The sequence below is a fragment of the Anas acuta genome, unplaced genomic scaffold (genome assembly GCF_963932015.1).
Source record: "Anas acuta unplaced genomic scaffold, bAnaAcu1.1 SCAFFOLD_56, whole genome shotgun sequence".
NCBI classification, from domain to species: Eukaryota; Metazoa; Chordata; class Aves; order Anseriformes; family Anatidae; genus Anas; species Anas acuta.
Genome location: NW_027076075.1, coordinates 599,165 through 616,664, shown reverse-complemented (window position 1 = coordinate 616,664; position 17,500 = coordinate 599,165). Strand labels below are relative to the sequence as shown.

The 17,500-nt window shown below is 62.2% G+C and overlaps 2 protein-coding genes and 1 pseudogene across 7 annotated transcripts in view; 2 read left to right on the top strand and 1 right to left on the bottom strand.

Moving 5' to 3' along the window:
- The window catches only part of LOC137848915 (retinal guanylyl cyclase 1-like), a 15,979-nt gene extending 5,656 nt beyond the window's left edge, over window positions 1–10,323 (top strand). Inside the window, exons 5-20 of one of the 5 annotated variants that reach the window (XM_068668401.1) lie at window positions 1–65; window positions 820–924; window positions 1,198–1,281; window positions 1,570–1,650; window positions 2,213–2,437; window positions 3,044–3,200; window positions 3,771–3,920; window positions 4,288–4,436; window positions 4,893–5,056; window positions 5,525–5,717; window positions 6,186–6,360; window positions 6,550–6,648; window positions 7,199–7,293; window positions 8,475–8,560; window positions 9,099–9,209; window positions 9,923–10,322. The exon at window positions 1–65 is cut by the window's left edge and continues 32 nt beyond it. In XM_068668401.1, coding sequence (XP_068524502.1) covers window positions 1–65; window positions 820–924; window positions 1,198–1,281; window positions 1,570–1,650; window positions 2,213–2,437; window positions 3,044–3,200; window positions 3,771–3,920; window positions 4,288–4,436; window positions 4,893–5,056; window positions 5,525–5,717; window positions 6,186–6,360; window positions 6,550–6,648; window positions 7,199–7,293; window positions 8,475–8,560; window positions 9,099–9,189 — 1,919 coding nt within the window. In that variant the 3' untranslated portion in view covers window positions 9,190–9,209; window positions 9,923–10,322. Of the gene's footprint in view, window positions 66–819; window positions 925–1,197; window positions 1,282–1,569; window positions 1,651–2,212; window positions 2,438–3,043; window positions 3,201–3,770; window positions 3,921–4,287; window positions 4,437–4,892; window positions 5,057–5,524; window positions 5,718–6,185; window positions 6,361–6,549; window positions 6,649–7,198; window positions 7,294–8,474; window positions 8,561–9,098; window positions 9,210–9,876 lie in introns of all 5 variants that reach the window. The other 4 variants (XM_068668399.1, XM_068668400.1, XM_068668402.1 and 1 more) reach the window with 4 other exon arrangements.
- An 864-nt stretch (window positions 10,324–11,187) lies between these two features.
- ZNHIT1 (zinc finger HIT-type containing 1) overlaps window positions 11,188–17,500 on the bottom strand; it is a 26,862-nt gene continuing 20,549 nt past the window's right edge. Inside the window, exons 1-5 of one of the 2 annotated variants that reach the window (XM_068668407.1) lie at window positions 13,884–14,031; window positions 13,000–13,170; window positions 12,825–12,904; window positions 11,896–12,065; window positions 11,188–11,421 (exon numbers count right to left, since the gene is read on the bottom strand). In XM_068668407.1, coding sequence (XP_068524508.1) covers window positions 11,400–11,421; window positions 11,896–12,065; window positions 12,825–12,904; window positions 13,000–13,170; window positions 13,884–13,905 — 465 coding nt within the window. In that variant the 5' untranslated portion in view covers window positions 13,906–14,031 and the 3' untranslated portion in view covers window positions 11,188–11,399. Of the gene's footprint in view, window positions 11,422–11,895; window positions 12,066–12,824; window positions 12,905–12,999; window positions 13,171–13,883; window positions 14,032–17,500 lie in introns of those variants that run through there. The other variant, XM_068668406.1, reaches the window with a different exon arrangement.
- The window catches only part of LOC137848921 (multifunctional procollagen lysine hydroxylase and glycosyltransferase LH3-like), a 15,448-nt pseudogene continuing 12,130 nt past the window's right edge, over window positions 14,183–17,500 (top strand).

Here is a 17,500-nt window from a genome sequence, read left to right as displayed (position 1 = left end):
GGCCCAACAAGATCATCCTCACCATGGAGGACCTGACCTTCATCAACACCCAGAGCAACAAGCGGGTGAGGGTCTGGGGGGACTCAGTGATGAGGGGGGACCTCTGTAGGAGACACAGTCGCCTGGGGACTCAGTGGCCCAAGTAGTGGCTGGAAAGGCAACGCTGTACCCCATGGTCACGCTCAGCCTTGGGAGGGGAACCGTGGGCTGGTGGCCCCCCTTGGGTGACGTGTCCCTATTGTTGATGTCTCTCCATGGCCTGACATCTCCCCATGGATCTCGGGAGGAGATCCATGGGCTGGTGGGACTTCATGGGTTCCATGTTCCCCTGAGTGACAGGGTCCCATGGGTGATGTGTCCCCATGACCTGGTGTCTTCCCCATGACCAAGATGGCCTCAGGGAGGGGATCTAGGGACTGTGAGGTGCCCACGGGTGATGTGTCCCCACGAATGACATGTCTCCGTGGATGATGCGTCCCTGTGGCCTAAGGTGCCCCTGTGACCAAGCTGGGCATCCTGGGGGCTGAGGGTCCCCACTGGTGACGTGTCCCCATGTATGATGGATCCTCAAAGCCTGGCTTCGCCCCCATGTCCAACTTCAACCTTGGGGGGAGATCCATGGTTGCTGGGCCCCCATGGAAAACGTGCCCCAATGGGTGATGCATTCCCATGGCCTGAGGTCTGCCCCAGCACCCAGGAGAACATCCACAGGCTGGTGGGTCTCCGTGGGTGATGTCCCCCCTTGGGTGACACGTCTCCATGGGTGCCATGTCCCACATGTCCCCATGGGCTGCATCCTGACCCGTCCCCGTGCCACAGGTGGACGGCAGCCGCACGAGCCTGGCTGGCCGCAGTGGTGGGGACACCAAGAGCATCCGAAGTGTGACCGCAGCCCCCGACACCACCAATGTGGCCATCGCCGAGGTAGGACATCCCTGTGTCACCATCCCTGTGTGTTCCCTCCCCTCCCCTCCCCATGTCACCCTTCCCGTTACCTTACTCCATCCCACCACCACCATCTGCCACCTCCGGGGGCGACAAGGCAGGGCCACCTCCGTGGGGACACCCCTGTTCCCCCCTCCACCACTGAAGGGCGGGGGGGAGGGGACCCCCAGCTCCCCCACCCCACATCCTGGCCAGATGATTGACAGCTCTGGGGGCCAATGATTGACAGCTGCTTCCTGCCCTTTCCCGCAGGGAGCCGAAACCCCAGGGGGCAACAGCCACCTCCCCCTCCTCCTCCTTTTGTTTAACCAACAGGGCCTTGTCGCCTCCGTGCAGGTAAGTTGAAAGCACAAAACCCACTGTTTCTGCCCCAAATTTGCCCTCAAGCCCCACCCCATCCCCAGTCCACCACCTTGGTGTTCCCCTGTGGTGGCCCCAACTGGGGTGCTGGAGGGGGGAGTCAAAGAGAGGGGTCGTGTGGCTTTTGACCACTCCTCCTTGAGGACAGACAAATGAGTGGGGATTTTCTAGTGGCTTGTACGAGGGTTGGGTGTTGGGTTGGGGCTGCTGGTGGAGGAGGAGGAAGGAGATGGGGGTGAGGCATCACCGGCTCCGCTCCCCCAGGGCGACTGGGTCTGGCTCAAGAAGTTCCCCGGAGATCAGCACAGTGAGGTGAAGCCAGCCACCAAGCTGGCCTTCTGCAAGGTGAGGGGCTGTGAAGACCATGTTGGGTCACAGGGACGTAATTGGGTCATGGGGATGACGTTGGGTCACGGGGACCACGTTGGGTCATGGGGTCAGTGTTGGGTTATGGAGAAAACGTTGGGTCATGGGGATGACATTGAGGCAAGGAGGCAATGTTGTGTCATGGGGATAATGTTGAGTTATGGGGAAAACACTGGGCCTTGGGGACAATGTTGGGTCATGGGGGTGACATTGGGACATGGGGATCACGTTGGGTCATGGGGACCACATTGGGTCATGGAGACAACGTTGTGGTCATGGATGACAATGTTGGGTCATGGATAACATTGAGCCATAGACGACAATGTGGGGCAATGGGGACAATGTTGGGTCACGGAGAGCAACAGTGGGTTGGGATAACAATGTTGGGCCATGGATGACAATGCTGGGCCGTGGGGACAATGCTGTGTCATGGGGGACAATGCTGGCCTATGGGGAGACAACATCAGGGGAAAGGGGACAGTGTCGGGCCACGGGGGACAATGCCAGGCCTTGTCCCACGCGTTCTCTGGCCCCGGGGCAGCTGCGTGACCTGCGCCACGAGAACGTCAACCTCTTCCTGGGCTTCTTCCACGACTGTGGCATCTTCGCCATCGTCTCAGAGCACTGCTCCCGGGGCAGCCTGGAGGACCTGCTGCGCAACGAGGACATGAAGCTGGACTGGATGTTCAAGTCTTCCCTCCTCATCGACCTCATCAAGGTGATGGGGGGGAGCAGTGGTGGCCGTGGCAGCAAGCATAGTGACCATGTGGGTGGTGATGCCGGTCACTATGTCTTGGTGGTTGCCATGGTTTGTGGTGGTGGTGGTGATGGTGGTGGCCTTGGTGATAGTGTGGTGGCAGGATGCATGGTGATGGCTCTATGGGTGGCCATGGTGGTGGCCCTTGTCGTGGTGATAGCCACGGTGGCAACTTTAATGGTGACCATGGTGGCCACTGTGGTGTCTGAGGTTCACTGAAGTTCACTGGCTGGTATGCGTGGTGGTGACCATGGTGGTGGTGATCATGGTGGTGCCAGGGAAATGCTGTGACAGTCACCATGGTGGTGGTGGTCATGGTGATGCCAGGACAGTGACACATCATGGTGATAGCCATGATGATAGTGGCCATGGTGGGGGTGATTATGGTGATGCCAGGGTAATGCCATGGCAGTGACCATGGTTGCGATGACCATGGTGGTGATGGCTATGGTGTTGGCCATGGTGCAATGACCATGGTGGTGATGACCATGGTAGTGATGGCCATGGTGATGGTGGCCATGGTGGTGATGGCCAAGGTGCACAACACCTTCCCAGCCGTGGTGACGATGACAGCGATGGGTGACGGTGACGCCGCCATGTCCGTCTGTCCGGCAGGGCATGCGGTACCTGCACCACCGCGACGTGGTCCATGGGCGCCTCAAGTCCCGTAACTGCGTGGTGGACGGGCGTTTCGTGCTGAAGGTCACCGACCACGGCTACAACGAACTGCTGGAGGCACAGAGGGTGCACACCCCCACCCCAAAGGCACAGGGTGAGGGCAGGGCTTGGGGGGGCGGGGGCTGATTGATGGGCGTGGTCTAAAATGGGGGTGTGGCTTGTGGAGATGGGGCGGGGCTTGGGCATGGGTGGGAGGCCAGGAGAAGGAGGCTGGGGCAATTGGAAGACGTGGGATCTATGGGGTGGAGGCGGGGACTATGGGGTGGAGGCGGGGCTTATGGGTGTGGGGGCGTGGAAGCTGGGCTGAGGGGCGGGGCATGGTCTGGGGGCGGGGTCAGGAATGTGGGCGGGGCCTCTGAGATGTGGGTGGGGTCTTCAAGCCAACCCAGGGCTCGGCGTTGGGTGCAGCATGGGGGGAGGTGCTTCTAAACTGGGGGTGGAGCCATGGTGCCTGGGGGCGGGGCTTCCAGACAGGGGCGTGGCTACTCCCAGCTGTGGGTGAGGTCCGTGGTGGGCACGGCTTTCAGTTGGGGGCATGGTCTAGCCATGCCAATTCGGTGACCACACCGTCCATGGTGGGCTTCACCACCCATGGGTGCTGGCCATGAGGGGGCGGGGCCGTGGTGGAGGGGGCGTGTCCTAGAGTGTCCCTGCCCTCTCCCAGAGCGACTGTGGACGGCGCCGGAGCTGCTGCGGGACGCAGCGCTGGAGCGTCGCGGCTCCTTCCGGGGTGACATCTACGGCATCGGCATCATCATGCAGGAGGTGATCTGCCGCAGCGGCCCCTACTGCATGCTGGGACTGCCCCCCGAAGGTACCGCCCCCCAGTGCCACCAGTAACACCCACCAGCATCACCAGTTCCACCAGAACACCCCAGGGTCTGCCCCTCCAGAGCTTCTGGCACCACCTCAAGAACCCTCTTGGAGACCCCAGGATCTCCTCCAAACACCTCTGAGACCCCTCCATGCCCCTCTCCAGGTTCCCCCAACCCATTGACTCCCCCAAAACCTCTCCCAGGCATCTCCAGACCCTTCCCCCGACAGCCCTGGGCCACCCATTTGACCCCTGGTACCATACAGGACACCCCTCACTGACCACCCCCAACGTTTCTACCACCACCCAACCCACCACACCTGGATTTCCACCACCATCACCCTCCCGGTGACACGTGTGTCCCCAGAGATCATCGAGAAGGTGACACGGCCACCCCCACTGTGCCGCCCGGCGGTGTCGGCTGACCAGGCGCCACTGGAGTGCATCCACCTGATGAAACAGTGCTGGAGCGAGCAGCCCGAGAGGCGGCCCACCATTGACCAGATCTTCGACCAGGTGGGACGAGGTGGGGTGGGTGGGGTGGGATGGGATGGGAAGGGATAAGCAGGATGTAATGTGATAGGCACAGTGGGATGGGATGGGACAGGATAGACATGATGGGATGGGATGGGATGGGATGGGATGGGATGGGATGGGATGGGATGGGATGGGATGGGCATGATGGGCTGGAATAGACACAATGGGATGGGATGGGATGGTCATGATGGGGATGGGATGAGTGTGATGGGTTGGGATGGGACAGGACAGGACAGGATGAGATGGGAGCACCATGGTAGCATGCAGGACCTTAGTTTTGCAGTTGGGATGGATCAAACTTGGAGGTAGGTACTGGGTTGGGTGGGGCCAGTATGAGATGATACAGGACAAGGGAGATAGGGTTGGGTAGGACTGACCCAACTTTGGGTGAGGTTTTGGGTGGGACTGACCCAACTTTGTTGGGATTCACGGCAGTTCAAGAGCATCAACAAGGGCCGGAAGACCAACATCATCGACTCCATGCTGCGCATGCTGGAGCAGTACTCCAGCAACCTGGAAGACCTCATCCGCGAGCGCACGGAGGAGCTGGAGATTGAGAAGCAGAAGACCGACAAGCTCCTCACCCAGATGTTGCCCCCGTGGGTCCCTGGGGCAGCATTTGGGACTTACACGGGGTTGGGGTTGTCTGTGGCCTCATAGACCCCATACGGGTCCCTGGGGATGGAGGTGGTGGCCATGGTTTTTGGGGACAGATAAGGGTTGGCTGTGTCCCCTTCTGGGTCCATGGGGCTAGAGAAGGTGGCCATTGGGGATGGGTTGGTGTTGACCATGATCCATTGACCCTGCCCCAGGTCTGTAGGGGCGGAGAGGGCAGATATGGCCACTGGAGACAATATGGCCATGTCCCTGCAGACCCCATCTATGTGCCCTGAGATGGGGACATCAGGATCTCCCAGTCCTGCCCTGTCCCCATGGTCCCTTTGGTCCCCATGGCTACAGTCAGTGGGTGGCTGGAGGTCCACACAGGACAAGTGGATCTCCTTTGGGGTACGGTGAAGATTTGGGGATCCTGGGAATTTGGGGAACCCTGCTGTCTTCCCATGCAGGTCGGTGGCTGAGGCGCTGAAGATGGGCACCCCTGTGGAGCCCGAGTACTTCGAGGAGGTGACGCTCTACTTCAGCGACATCGTGGGCTTCACCACCATCTCTGCCATGAGCGAGCCCATCGAGGTGGTCGACCTCCTCAATGACCTCTACACCCTCTTCGATGCCATCATCGGCTCCCATGACGTCTACAAGGTGACAAGGACACCCGGGGACACTGGTGTGATGGCCCTATGGGTCACAGCTGGACTTTGGCCAGCTCCCAACATGAGAGATGGCCACCAAGTGGCTGTGTCCAGGGGTCCCCGTAGTCCTCAGTGACATCTACGAGGGGATGCATTCACCCCGCAGCACTGGAGGCCATTGGCCCACCAGAGGTGGTCGTGTTTTGACCACCTCACCCTGCAGATATGGGACACGGCCACCAAGCAAATGTGGTTATGGGTCCCCAAGGTCCTCAGTGACACCTTCAAGGTGACATGGATGCCTGGTGGCATCCGTGTCATGATGGCACTGGTGGCCATACCAAATCATGGCCACCTCCATGCCCTCTCCCACAACCCATAGCCAAGGCCACCATCAGCGTTGAGGTGGGGACCCTGGTGGCCGTGACCCTGCTGTGACTTGCCCTGTGTCCCCCCTCCCACTACCCCGTCCCCGCAGGTGGAGACCATCGGGGATGCCTACATGGTGGCCTCGGGGCTGCCCAAGCGCAACGGGAACCGCCACGCCGGCGAGATCGCCAACATGTCCCTCGACATCCTCAGCTCCGTCGGCACCTTCAAGATGCGCCACATGCCCGAGGTGCCTGTCCGCATCCGCATTGGCCTCCACTCCGGTAAGGCCGCGTCCCCATGGAGGCCGCATCGTCTGTTGACCGTTGGGTCAACATGGCCATGACCCGTTGGCCATACCTTCCCCCCCCATGACATTTTGTGACCACGCCCCCATGACCACGCCCTATCATGACACACCCCATGACCACGCCCATCGTGACCACACCCTGTGGGGCCCCACCCCTTTGCAGGGCCCTGCGTGGCCGGCGTCGTGGGGCTCACCATGCCGCGCTACTGCCTCTTCGGGGACACCGTCAACACGGCGTCACGCATGGAGTCCACAGGCCTACGTGAGTGCCCCCTCCCCAAATGTCCCCTCCGCGTGTGTGTGGTGGCACGTCAGGTGTCCCCGAGTGTCCTGCACGTGTGTCCCCATGTGTCCTCCACATCCATGCCTCTGTGCATCCTCCACACATGTCCTTCACACGTGTCCTCCAAATGCACATCCCACCGTGCATTCTCTGTGTGTCTCCGTGTGTCCCCTCGTGTCCTCCACGTGTCCCCTTGTTTCCTCCAAATGCATGTCCCTATGCATCCTCTGCCTCCACATGTCCCCTTGTGTCCCCCACGTTCCCCTACGCATCATTCATGTGTCCCACCAAGTGTCCTCCACGTGTCCCTGTGTATCCTCCAGACATTTCCCCACATGTCCTCCACCTGTGCGTGTCCCCGTGTCCCCCACTTGTTTATGTCCCCATGGGTTCCACCACACGCCCTGCCATGCATCCCTCCGACCCTGTGTCCCGTGGACATGGTGGCACGGGACAACGGAGGGACATGGGAGGATGGGGTGACACAGGGTGACATGGTGTGGCCCCGGTGACACCCGTGTCCCTGCAGCGTACCGGATCCACGTCAACGCCCGCACGGTGGCCATCCTACTGGCGCTGCAGGAGGGCTTCAAGGTGGACATCCGGGGCAAGACCGAGCTCAAGGTGCCCCTCGGGTCCTCATTGCCCCTCCAGACCCTCATAGAGCCCTCCCGTGCCCCTCAAGTGCCCTCAGACCTCCTCTTTTCACCCAACCCCCCCACGCTCCCCTTATTGCCCCTATTTTCCACTTAGAGTCCCTTTATTTCCCCATTGTCCCCTTGTTGCCCCACATTTCCCCTAATTGCTCCATTAATTGCCCCCCTCATTGCCCCTCATTGTTCCCTTATCACCCTCATATCCTTACTGACACCCCTTATTGCCCCCCGGGCTCTTACTGCCCCTTGTGTTGCCCCAAGGCCCCTTTACCACTTCTATTGCCCCCCTTATTGCCCCTTAATTGCCTCCTTTGCCCCCCCCATTCCTCCATGCCCCCCATTTCCCCCTATTGCCTCCATATTTGCCCCTCTGCTGCCTTATTGCCCCCCAATGCTTCTTTATCGTGACTATTGCCTCGTTATCACAACTATTGCCCCTCATTGCTTCTACTGCCCCTTTATCAAAAATATTGCCCCCTAATGCCCCTCTATTGCCCCTTTGTCACAACTATTGCCCCTCTATCATGAGTATTGCTCCCGTTGTCTCTTAATCATGACTATTGCCCACCCAATTGTAACTAACACCCCTTTATCACGACTATTGCCCACTCTAATGCACCTTTATCACAACTATTGCCCACTATCGCCCCTTTATCATGACTATTGTCCACTTTATTGCACCTTTATCACAACTATTGACCTCTATTGCCTCTTTATCATGACTATTGCCCCTTTATCACAACTATTGTTCCCCATTGCCTCTTTATCGTGACTACTGCCCCCCATTACCTCTTTATCATGACTATTGCCTGCTCTATTGCCCTTTTCTCATGACTATTGTCCACTTTATTGCACCTTTATCACAACTATTGTCCCTATTGTTCCCCATTGCCTCCTTATCATGACTATTGCCCACTCTATTGCCCTTTTCTGATGACTATTGCCCCCCTTTGCCTCTTTATCGTGACTATTGCCCACTCTATTGCCTCTTTATCACGACTATTGTCCCCCCGTTACCTCATTATCATGACTTTTGCCCACTCTATTGCTCCTTTATTGTGACTATTGCCCCCCACTGTCTCTTTATCACGATTATTGCCCCCACCTGCCCCTGTTGCCCCGCTGCCCCATGACGTGGCCATCCTGCAGGGGAAAGGCGTGGAGGACACGTACTGGCTGGTGGGGCGCGAGGGCTTCACCAAGCCCATCCCCACACCCCCTGACCTGCTGCCGGGGTGAGTGGGGGGCTCCCGGGTCCATAGAGTTGGGGGGAGGCACCTGGAAACTGGGGGGCACCTGGGTCCTATACAGGCTGGGGGGGGTAGCACATGTGAACTATGGGGGAGATACCTGGACGTTATAGGGCCAGGGGGGGCACCCAGGTCCCATGGGGGGGGTATCTGGATGCTGTAGGGGTGGGGGGAGTAGCTGGGAGCTGTATGATGGGGCACCTGGGTCCTATGGGGTGGGGAGCACCTGGGAGATTTGGGGGCAGGGAATCTGGGTCCCATGGGGTGGCACCTGGGTCCTATAGGGGTGGGGGGGATGCATGGGTCCTTGGTTCCTAGGGAAACTGGGGGGGGGCACAGTTGGGTCTCGTGGGGGGGGGGACACCCAAACACCCTGGGGGAGCATCGGGGGGTGCAGGACTCCCCAAGATGCCCAGCCCCCCCCCCCCACCCCAGGGGTTGAGGGTCAGGAATGGGGTGGGTCCGGTACCACCCCTTTCCCTCCCCCTTTATTTGCCTTCCCCCCCTTTCTCCCCCCGCCCAGGGCCAGCAACCACGGCATCAGCCTGGACGAGATCCCGGCCGAGCGGCGCCGCAAGCTGGAGAAGGCGCGGCCGGGGCAGGTGCTGAAATAGCCCCCAGGGGGAGGGGCCAGGTGAGACCACGCCCACCCCAAACCACGCCCACCCCACCCCACCCACACAGGCCCCGCCCACAAAATGGCCCCGCCAATCACTGCCCCCCCCACTGGTAATGCCACACAGTCCTCCAGACCATAGAGTTGTAGCTAGGGTGCCGCTCTGCACCATCAGAGCACCCTTCTCTATGGTCACAGAGCTACAGAGAGCACAGAGTCCTCCAAACCATAGAGTTGTCCCAAGGGTGCCACTCTGCACCGCCAGAGGGCCCTTCTCTATGGTCACAGAGCAATGGAGTGTACTGAGTCCTCCAGACCATAGAGTTGTACCTAGTGTGCCGCTCTGCACCACCATAGTGCTCTTCTCTATGGTCACAGAGCTACAGAGAGCACAGAGTCCTCCAGACCATAGAGTTGTCCCAAGGGTGCAGCTCTGTACTGCTGGAGGGCTCTTCTCTATGGTCACAGAGCAATGGAGTGTATTGAGTCCTCCAGACCATAGAGTTGCGCAAAGGGTGCCACTCTGCACCCCCAGATCACCCCTTTCTATGGTCACAGAAGGCATTGAGTTCTCCAGACCATAGAGAGCAGCCTCCCTGTACCTCCAGAGCACCTCTCTATGACCCCCAAAACCACAGAGACGCAGCTAGAGCGTCTCCTAGCCCCACTCTATGATCCTTCCTAGGCCCAGAGCGCTGCCCCGGTGCATTCTGGGCCTCTGTTCCCCCCAGCAGGCAGCCCCCCCGGCCCCGGGGCATCATGGGACATCGCCAAGGGTGCACGGCATGCTGGGACAGCGGCCATCTTGGAAGCAGTGCAGCACGGGACCGGGCCGAGCCCGCGGCGCACTGGGATTGGTCCTCCCAACCCGGAGGGGAGGGGCCAGCGTGCTGATTGGCTGCCCTGCCCCCCGGGGCCAGTGACGTCACTGGAAGCCCCTCCCCCGCTCTTAAAGGGGAAGGCAGAGGCGGGCGGGGGATTTTTGTCTGGGGACACAAAATGCCCCTAAAGGGGCGGGGCTTCCTAAAGGGGGCGTGGCCTCCTGATCTGGGCGTGGCCTCTTAAAGGGACAGCACCGCCCACCCCCATTTTGTGTCCCCCCCCCTGCCCTTCCTCCCCCCCCCCCCCCCCCAAAGGGCTGGAATATTTCTCTGTAGACCAAAAATGTGAAGTAAAGGGGTGGGGGCAGCTCGGGCCCCGCCTCCCAGGATATTTGTCTGTAGACAAAAAAAACCAAAAAGTTCTCGACTGATAAAGGGGCAACCCCAGGGTGGCGGCTGGGCTGGAGGGGGAGGGCGGCCTTGGGGCTGAGGGGGCTTAAAGGGGAGGGGGGCGCGGAACTGGTCCGTACGAGGTTGGCCATCTTGGATTTAGCCTTGGGGGGGTTTGAAAAGGGGAGGGGAGACACAGACCTGGTCCGTACCAAGTTGGCCATCTTGGATTTGGCCTTGAGGGCGTCTTAAATAGGAAGAAAGACACGGACCAAGCCCGTGCCAAATCAGCCATCTTAGTTTTGTATTTAGGGGGGTGTCTTAAAGGGGAGGGGAGACCCAGACTGTGTCCGTAGCAAGCTGCCCACTTTGGTTTTCTACTTGGGAGTGTCTTAAAGGGGAGGAGGAACACGACTGCAGTCCATACAAAGTCGGCCATATTGGTTTTGTACATGGGAGGTGTCTTAAAGAGGTGGGGGGACACAGACGCAGTCCACACAAAGTTGGCCATCTTGGATTTGGACCTGGGGGGGTTTGAAAAGGGGAGGGGAGACGCAGACCTGGTCCGTACCAAGTTGGCCATATTGGATTTGGCCTTGGGGGTGTCTTAAAAGGGAGGAAGGAGTTGGACCAGGTCCATAGCAAGCCGGCCATCTTAGTTTTTTACTTGGGGTTGTGTTACAGGGGAGGGGGAGACACAAACGTAGTCCATACAAAGCTGGCCATGGTGGTTTTGTGCTTGGGAGGTGTCTTAATGGGGATGCAAGCCACAGACGAAGCCCATACAAGGTCGGCCATCTTGGCTCTGTACTTAGGGGGTGTCTAAAAGGGGAGGGGGGGACACAGACCCAGTCCACAGCAAATCGTCCATCCTGAACTTCGGGGATGTCTCAAAAGTGAGGGGACACGGACCTGCTCCGCGGTGATGAGCACAGACGAGGGCAGAGGGTGGCGCACGAGTCCCTTTATGGTCCCCAGGGCGGTGGCAGTGTCCCTGTCACACCGTCCACTTCAGGCACCTGTGGGGAGAGGCAGGGGTCAGGGGGTGCCCCTGTGTCCCCCCCTGGCTCTGTCCCAGTGCCCACCCCACGTGTCCCTCTACCGAGGGTCCTGGGGTGTCCCCTGACAGCAGCAGGGGCTGTCCCCATGTCCCTGTCCCCCTGTACCGGGTGTCCTGGTGTGTCCCCCATATCCCCAACATCCCCATACCGGATGTTCTGGTGCATCCCAATATCCCCACAACCCCAACGTCCCCATACTGGGTGTCCTGGACCCTCTGTCATATCATCATGTCCCCAGTGTCCCCATACCAGATGCCCTGGTGCGTGACCCAACGACCCCAGCATCCCCATCCTGGGTGTCCCGGTCCATCCCCCACCCCCCCACATCCCCACTGTCCCTATACTGGGTATCCTGGTGCATCCCCTGTGTCCCCATGTTCCCAGTGTCCCCATGTCCTCATACTGGGAGTCCTGGTGTCCCCGCCCCCGTACCGGGTGTCCTGGTGGGTGCCCAGGCAGCGGCTGGAGCAGTAGCGGGCGCCGCAGGTGACGCAGGTGTAGGCCGAGGGGAAGCCACAGACGGCACAGAAGTGGCGCTGGGGCAGGCGCGAGGGGGCCGCGCACGCCGAGACGTAGTTGGGGGCTTCAGCCGCACTCAGGTTCTGGGGCAAAAACACAAAAAATGATCAAAACTCTCAAAATCGCACCCAGGAATAACCCCATGTCCCTAAACAGCCCCAAAGCACTCCCAGAAAGCACCCAAAAGGTGCCCCACGGAGGTCGCAGAACCCCCAGAATGACCCCAAGACCCCCCAAAATGACCCCCCAAAACTCTCCCCATAAGCCTTCACCAGACCCATTCCAGGACCCCCTTCCCCCGCAGTACACCCAGAGCTGCCCCCAAATCCCCCAGGAAGCCCCCCCAAATATGGCACACCCCAAGCTGTCCCCAAAAGCCCCAGGACCACCCCAAAAAACCCTCAAAGCCTCAAGGCATCCCCCAATCACTCCCAGAACCCCCCCATACCCCCTGAGGACCCCCAAAACCCCCTTCAGCCCCCCTTAGGACCCCCAACACCCACCCAGGCCCCTCTTAGGACCCCCTAGCCTCTCCTAGTCCCCCTCAGGACCCCCAAAACCCCCTCAGGACCTCCCAACTCCCCTTGAAGGCCCCCTCAGGGCCCCCCCAGAGCTCCTCAGAACCCCCTCAGGACTCCCAGCTGCCTCTCAGACCCCCCCAAACCGCCCTCAGAACCCCCCAAAATGCCCCCAGGAACCTCTCAGAGCCCCCAACCCACCCCTCAGGACCCCCTCAGCCTCCCCTCAGTACTCCCAACCCCAGATCCCCTCAGGAAGCCCAAACCCTGAGAGGACCCCCAAATCCCCCTGAGGACCCCCAAGACCCCCCCAGACTCCTCCACCTGCTCCTCCAGCAGCGCCTGGAAGTTCTTGCGGAAGCGCAGCTTGAAGTGGTCCCCGCGCGTCTTCTTCTTCTTTTTCCCTACGGAAACCCCAAAACCCGCCATGGGACCCCCAAAAAACTCCTGGGGACCTCCCCCCAAGCCCCGGGGGGGTTTCCCCGCCGATCCCCGGTACCGGTTTCAGCGGTGTCAGCGAAGTGGGGGAGGCGTTTGCCGGGCCGGGGCAGCCCCGCCTGGGGGTCATCGCCAAAGTTGTCGTTCTCCAGGGCCTCCAGCTGCCGGTTCAGCCGCCGCTGCCGCGTCGCCCGGTCCAGGACCCGCCGCTGCGCCGCCTCCGGGACCCGGCCTGCAACCGGGCACCGTTAACGGGAAGCGAGCCCCGGTACCGGGAGCCCACCCCCCAGCTTCCCAGGTACCGACAGAGCCAAGTCCTGGTCACTGAAAGCCCCCCCCGAGGTTGGCGGGGGACACGGGGAGACCTCTTCGGGGCTCTGACCGGTATCGGGGGGCACCGGGGGGCACCGGGAGGTAACGGGGGGGCACCAGGACCCCTCCCCTGGTCACCGAGCGCCCCCCAAGGCTGTGGGTGGTCAGCGGGAGCCGTCCAAAGGGCCCTGAACTGGTACTGGGAAGCACTGGGGGATACTGGGGGATACCGGGAGGGCACTGGGAGGGTACTGGAGGGTACTGGGGGATACTGGGAGGGTACTGGGAGGGTACTGGGAGGGCACTGGGAGGGCACTGGGGGATACTGGGAGGGTACTGAGGGATACTGGGAGGGCACTGGGGGATACTGGGGGAACCGAGAGACCCTCCAGGCTCCCCTAGGGAGGCCCTGAGGCACTGGGAGCCCTCCACAAGGCCCTGAACCGGTACCGGGGGGCGCTGGGTGATACTGGGAAGCACTGGGGGATACTGGGAGGGTACTGGGGGAACCGGGAGGATACCGGGACCCCCCCTCAAGTCACCGACAGCCCCCACACGGCCTCCCACCGACACCGGGACCCCCCCGGGGGGTTCGGAGCCCCGGAGAGGGCCGCGAGGAGGCCCCGCCGGTACCTGACGCTTTCTTCTCCCCCATTTTGGTCCGCGGAGCCGCTTCCGCCGCTCCTTCCGCCCTTCCCTGACGCTACTTCCGCCCTTTCCGCAGCCACTTCCGCCCTCCCCCCGCGCTGCCATCTTGAGTGCGGCGCCGCCATCTTGGTGGTCCCGGCCCCACCCCCCCACCCTCGGCCCCGCCCCTTTCCCCTGGCAACGTGGCAGCGGCGCTCCCTCAGCCCCGCCCACCGCACGCTGATTGGCTGCAGGGCAGCGAGGGGCGGGGTGCGATTGGCGGGAGGGCGGGAAGGGGGCGGGGCGGAGGGCTCTGATTGGCCGGCGGGGGGCTCGGGGCCTGGTCGGGGGTGAAGCCGCGGCGGAGCGGTCCCGGCCCGGCCCCGCCATGGCCCCGCTGCTGCCGGTGGCGCTTTTGGCCCTGCTGCTGCCCCCCGCAGCCCCCCAGCGGCAGCTGAGCCCCGGTAGGGCCCGGCCCCGGGGTCAAAGGTCAAAGGGGAGGGGTCAGGGGGCAAAGGGGAGGGCGGGGAGGGGAAGGGGAGGGGGCAGTAACGGGGGGTCAGGGGTCATGGGGTGGGGGTGGGGGGGTCAGGGGTCAAGGGGAGGGTCAGAGGTCATGGGGAGATGGGGTCAGGGGTCATGAGGGGGAGGATGGAGGGGTCAGGGGTCACCAAGGAGGGGTCAGAGGTCATGCGGGATGGGGTGGGGGCTAAGGGTCACTGAAGAGGGGTCAGAGGTCATGGGGTGGGGTCCTGGGGTCAGAGGTCATGAGGGAGGGGGTGAGGGGGCACTGAGGAGGGGTCAGAGGTTACTGGGAAGGGGTGAAAGGTCGCTGGGGGGCAATGGGGGGTCAGAGGTCAAGGGGAGGGGTCAGAGGTCACCAGGGAGGGGTCAGGGGTCACCGGGAGGAGGATTTGGGGTCATCAGGGCTGTGATGGTGGGGGTCAAGGGTCACCAGGGGGAGGTCGGAGGTCATCGGGAAAGGGTCGGAGGGGCGGGGGGGTCAGAGGTCAACGGAAGGGGTCAGAGGTCATCGAGGAGGGGTCAGAGGTCACCAGAAGGGCGGATTTGGGACACCGCGGGGTGCAACGAAGGGGGTCAGGGGTCAACGGGAGGGGTCCGGGGTCACTGGGGCAGGGGGTCACAGGGAGGTCAGGGGTCACAGAGGGGTCAAAGGTCAAAGGTCAACCCCCCCCCCCAGAGCAGCTGCTGGTGGTGACGGTGGCGACGGAGGCGACGGAGGGCTACGAGCGCTTCCTGCGCTCCGCTCGCTTCTTCAACTACACCGTGCAGGTGGGGGGGGGCACCAAGGGGGGGGGGACGGACACGGGGGGGGGCACCCAATTAATGGGGGGGGCACCCAATTAGTGGGGGGGGGCACCTAAGGGGGGTGGTGGGGTCACCTGAGGAGGGGGGGACCCAAGGGGAGATGAAACCAAAAGTTGGGGGGGCACCTGGGGGGGGGGGGACACACTCAATTGGGGGGGGGGGCACTTAGGTGGTGCTGGGGTCTCCTGGGGGGGGGGCACAGAAATGGGGGGACAGCCAAGATGGTTGTGGGGTGCTCAAGGGGGGGGGGGGGCACCAAGGAGGGGGGGGGCACCAAGGAAGGGGGGGGGCATCTAAGCAGTGATGGTCCTGGGGGGGGGGGGTTGGGGACCCCAGGAATATTGGGGGGGGGGGGGGCACTGAAGTGGGGGGGGTCTTGGGGGAGTCACCCAAATGGGGGGGGGTACCTAAGGGGGAGGGGGGATTCTGGGCCACCAAAATGGGGGGGGGGGGGGGGGGCGCCTCCGTGACCCCCCCGCCCCCGTGTCCCCGCAGACGCTGGGGCTGGGCCAGGCGTGGCGGGGGGGGGACGTGGCGCACACGGTGGGGGGGGGGCAGAAGGTGCGCTGGCTGCGGGCACACCTGGCCCCCCTGCGGGACCGCCACGACCTCGTCGTGCTCTTCGTCGACAGGTGGGGGCGGGGGGGGCACGGGGGGGGCGGGGGGGGGGGCATGGGGGGGTGGAGGGGGGTCATGGGGGGGTATGGGGATAATGGGGGGATAAGGGGGGGTGGGGGGTAATGGGGGGTGGGGGGGGATAGAGGAGGGGTAAATGGGGGTGGGGGGGGCCATGGGGGGGTAATAGGGGGTGGGGGGGGCACGAGGGGGGCAATGGGGGGGGTATGGGGGTAATGGGGGGGGTATGGGAGGGTGGGGGGGTAATGGGGTGTGGATAGGGATAAAGGGGGGGGTGAATAGGGGTGCGGGGACACGGGGGGGGCACGGGGGGGTGGGGGGGTCATGCGGAAAATGGGGGGGCAGGGGGATAATGGGGGGGGCACGGGGGGGGTAATGGGGGGTGGGGGGAAAAAGGGGGGAATAGGGGAACGGGGGGGGGCACGGGGGGGGCAGAGGGACCTGGGGGGGGGTTGGGGGTGCCCCCCCCCCCCCCCCCAAATTTCCATGCCCCCCCCCCTCCAGCTACGACGTGGTGCTGGCCGCGGGCCCCCAGGAGCTGCTGGCCAAGTTTGCCCGGGGGGGGGCGCGGGCGCTGTTCTCGGCCGAGGCGTTCTGCTGGCCACAGTGGGGGCTCGCCCCCGCCTACCCCCCCGCCGGCACCGGGAAACGCTACCTCAACTCGGGGGGTACGGGGCAGGGGGGTTAGGGGGGGGTTGGGGGGGTCATGGGGATTTGGGGGGATTTGGGGGGGTTATGGGGGATTTGGGGGGGGATTTGGGGGGTTATGGGGGATTTTGGGGGGGTTATGGGGGATTTGGGGGGGATTTGGGGGGGTTATGGGGGATTTGGGGGGGATTTGGGGGGGTTATGGGGGATTTGGGGGGGATTTGGGGGGGTTATGGGGGATTTTGGGGGGGATTTGGGGGGGTTATGGGGGGTTATGGGGGGTTATGGGGGATTTTGGGGGGGTTATGGGGGATTTGGGGGGGATTTTGGGGGGTTATGGGGGATTTTGGGGGGGTTATGGGGATTTGGGGGGGATTTGGGGGTGTTATGGGGGATTTTGGGGGGGTTATGGGGGATTTTGGGGGGATTTGGGGGGGTTATGGGGATTTTGGGGGGGTTATGGGGGATTTGGGGGGGTTATGGGGGATTTTGGGGGGATTTGGGGGGTTATGGGGGATTTTGGGGGGGTTATGGGGGATTTTGGGGGGGTTATAGGGGATTTGGGGGGGTTATGGGGGATTTTGGGGGGTTATGGGGGATTTTGGGGGGGATTTGGGGGGGTTATGGGGGATTTGGGGGGGGATTTGGGGGGGTTATGGGGATTTTGGGGGGGTTATGGGGGATTTTGGGGGGATTTGGGGGATTTTGGGAGGGTTATGGGGGGTTATGGGGGGGTTATAGGGGATTTGGGGGGTTATAGGGGATTTTGGGGGGGTTATGCGGGGGTTATGGGGATTTGGGGGAGTTATAAGGGAATTTGGGGGGGGTTATAGGGGGTTATAGTGAAATTTGGGGGAGTTATAGAGGGGCATGGGGGGGTTATAGGGGAATTTGGGGGGGTTACTGAGGGGTTATGGGGGAAATTGGGGGGGTTATTGGGGGGTTATGGGGAAATTTGGGGGGTTATGGGTGGGTTTGGGGAGTTATAAGGGGATTGGGGGTTATAGGGG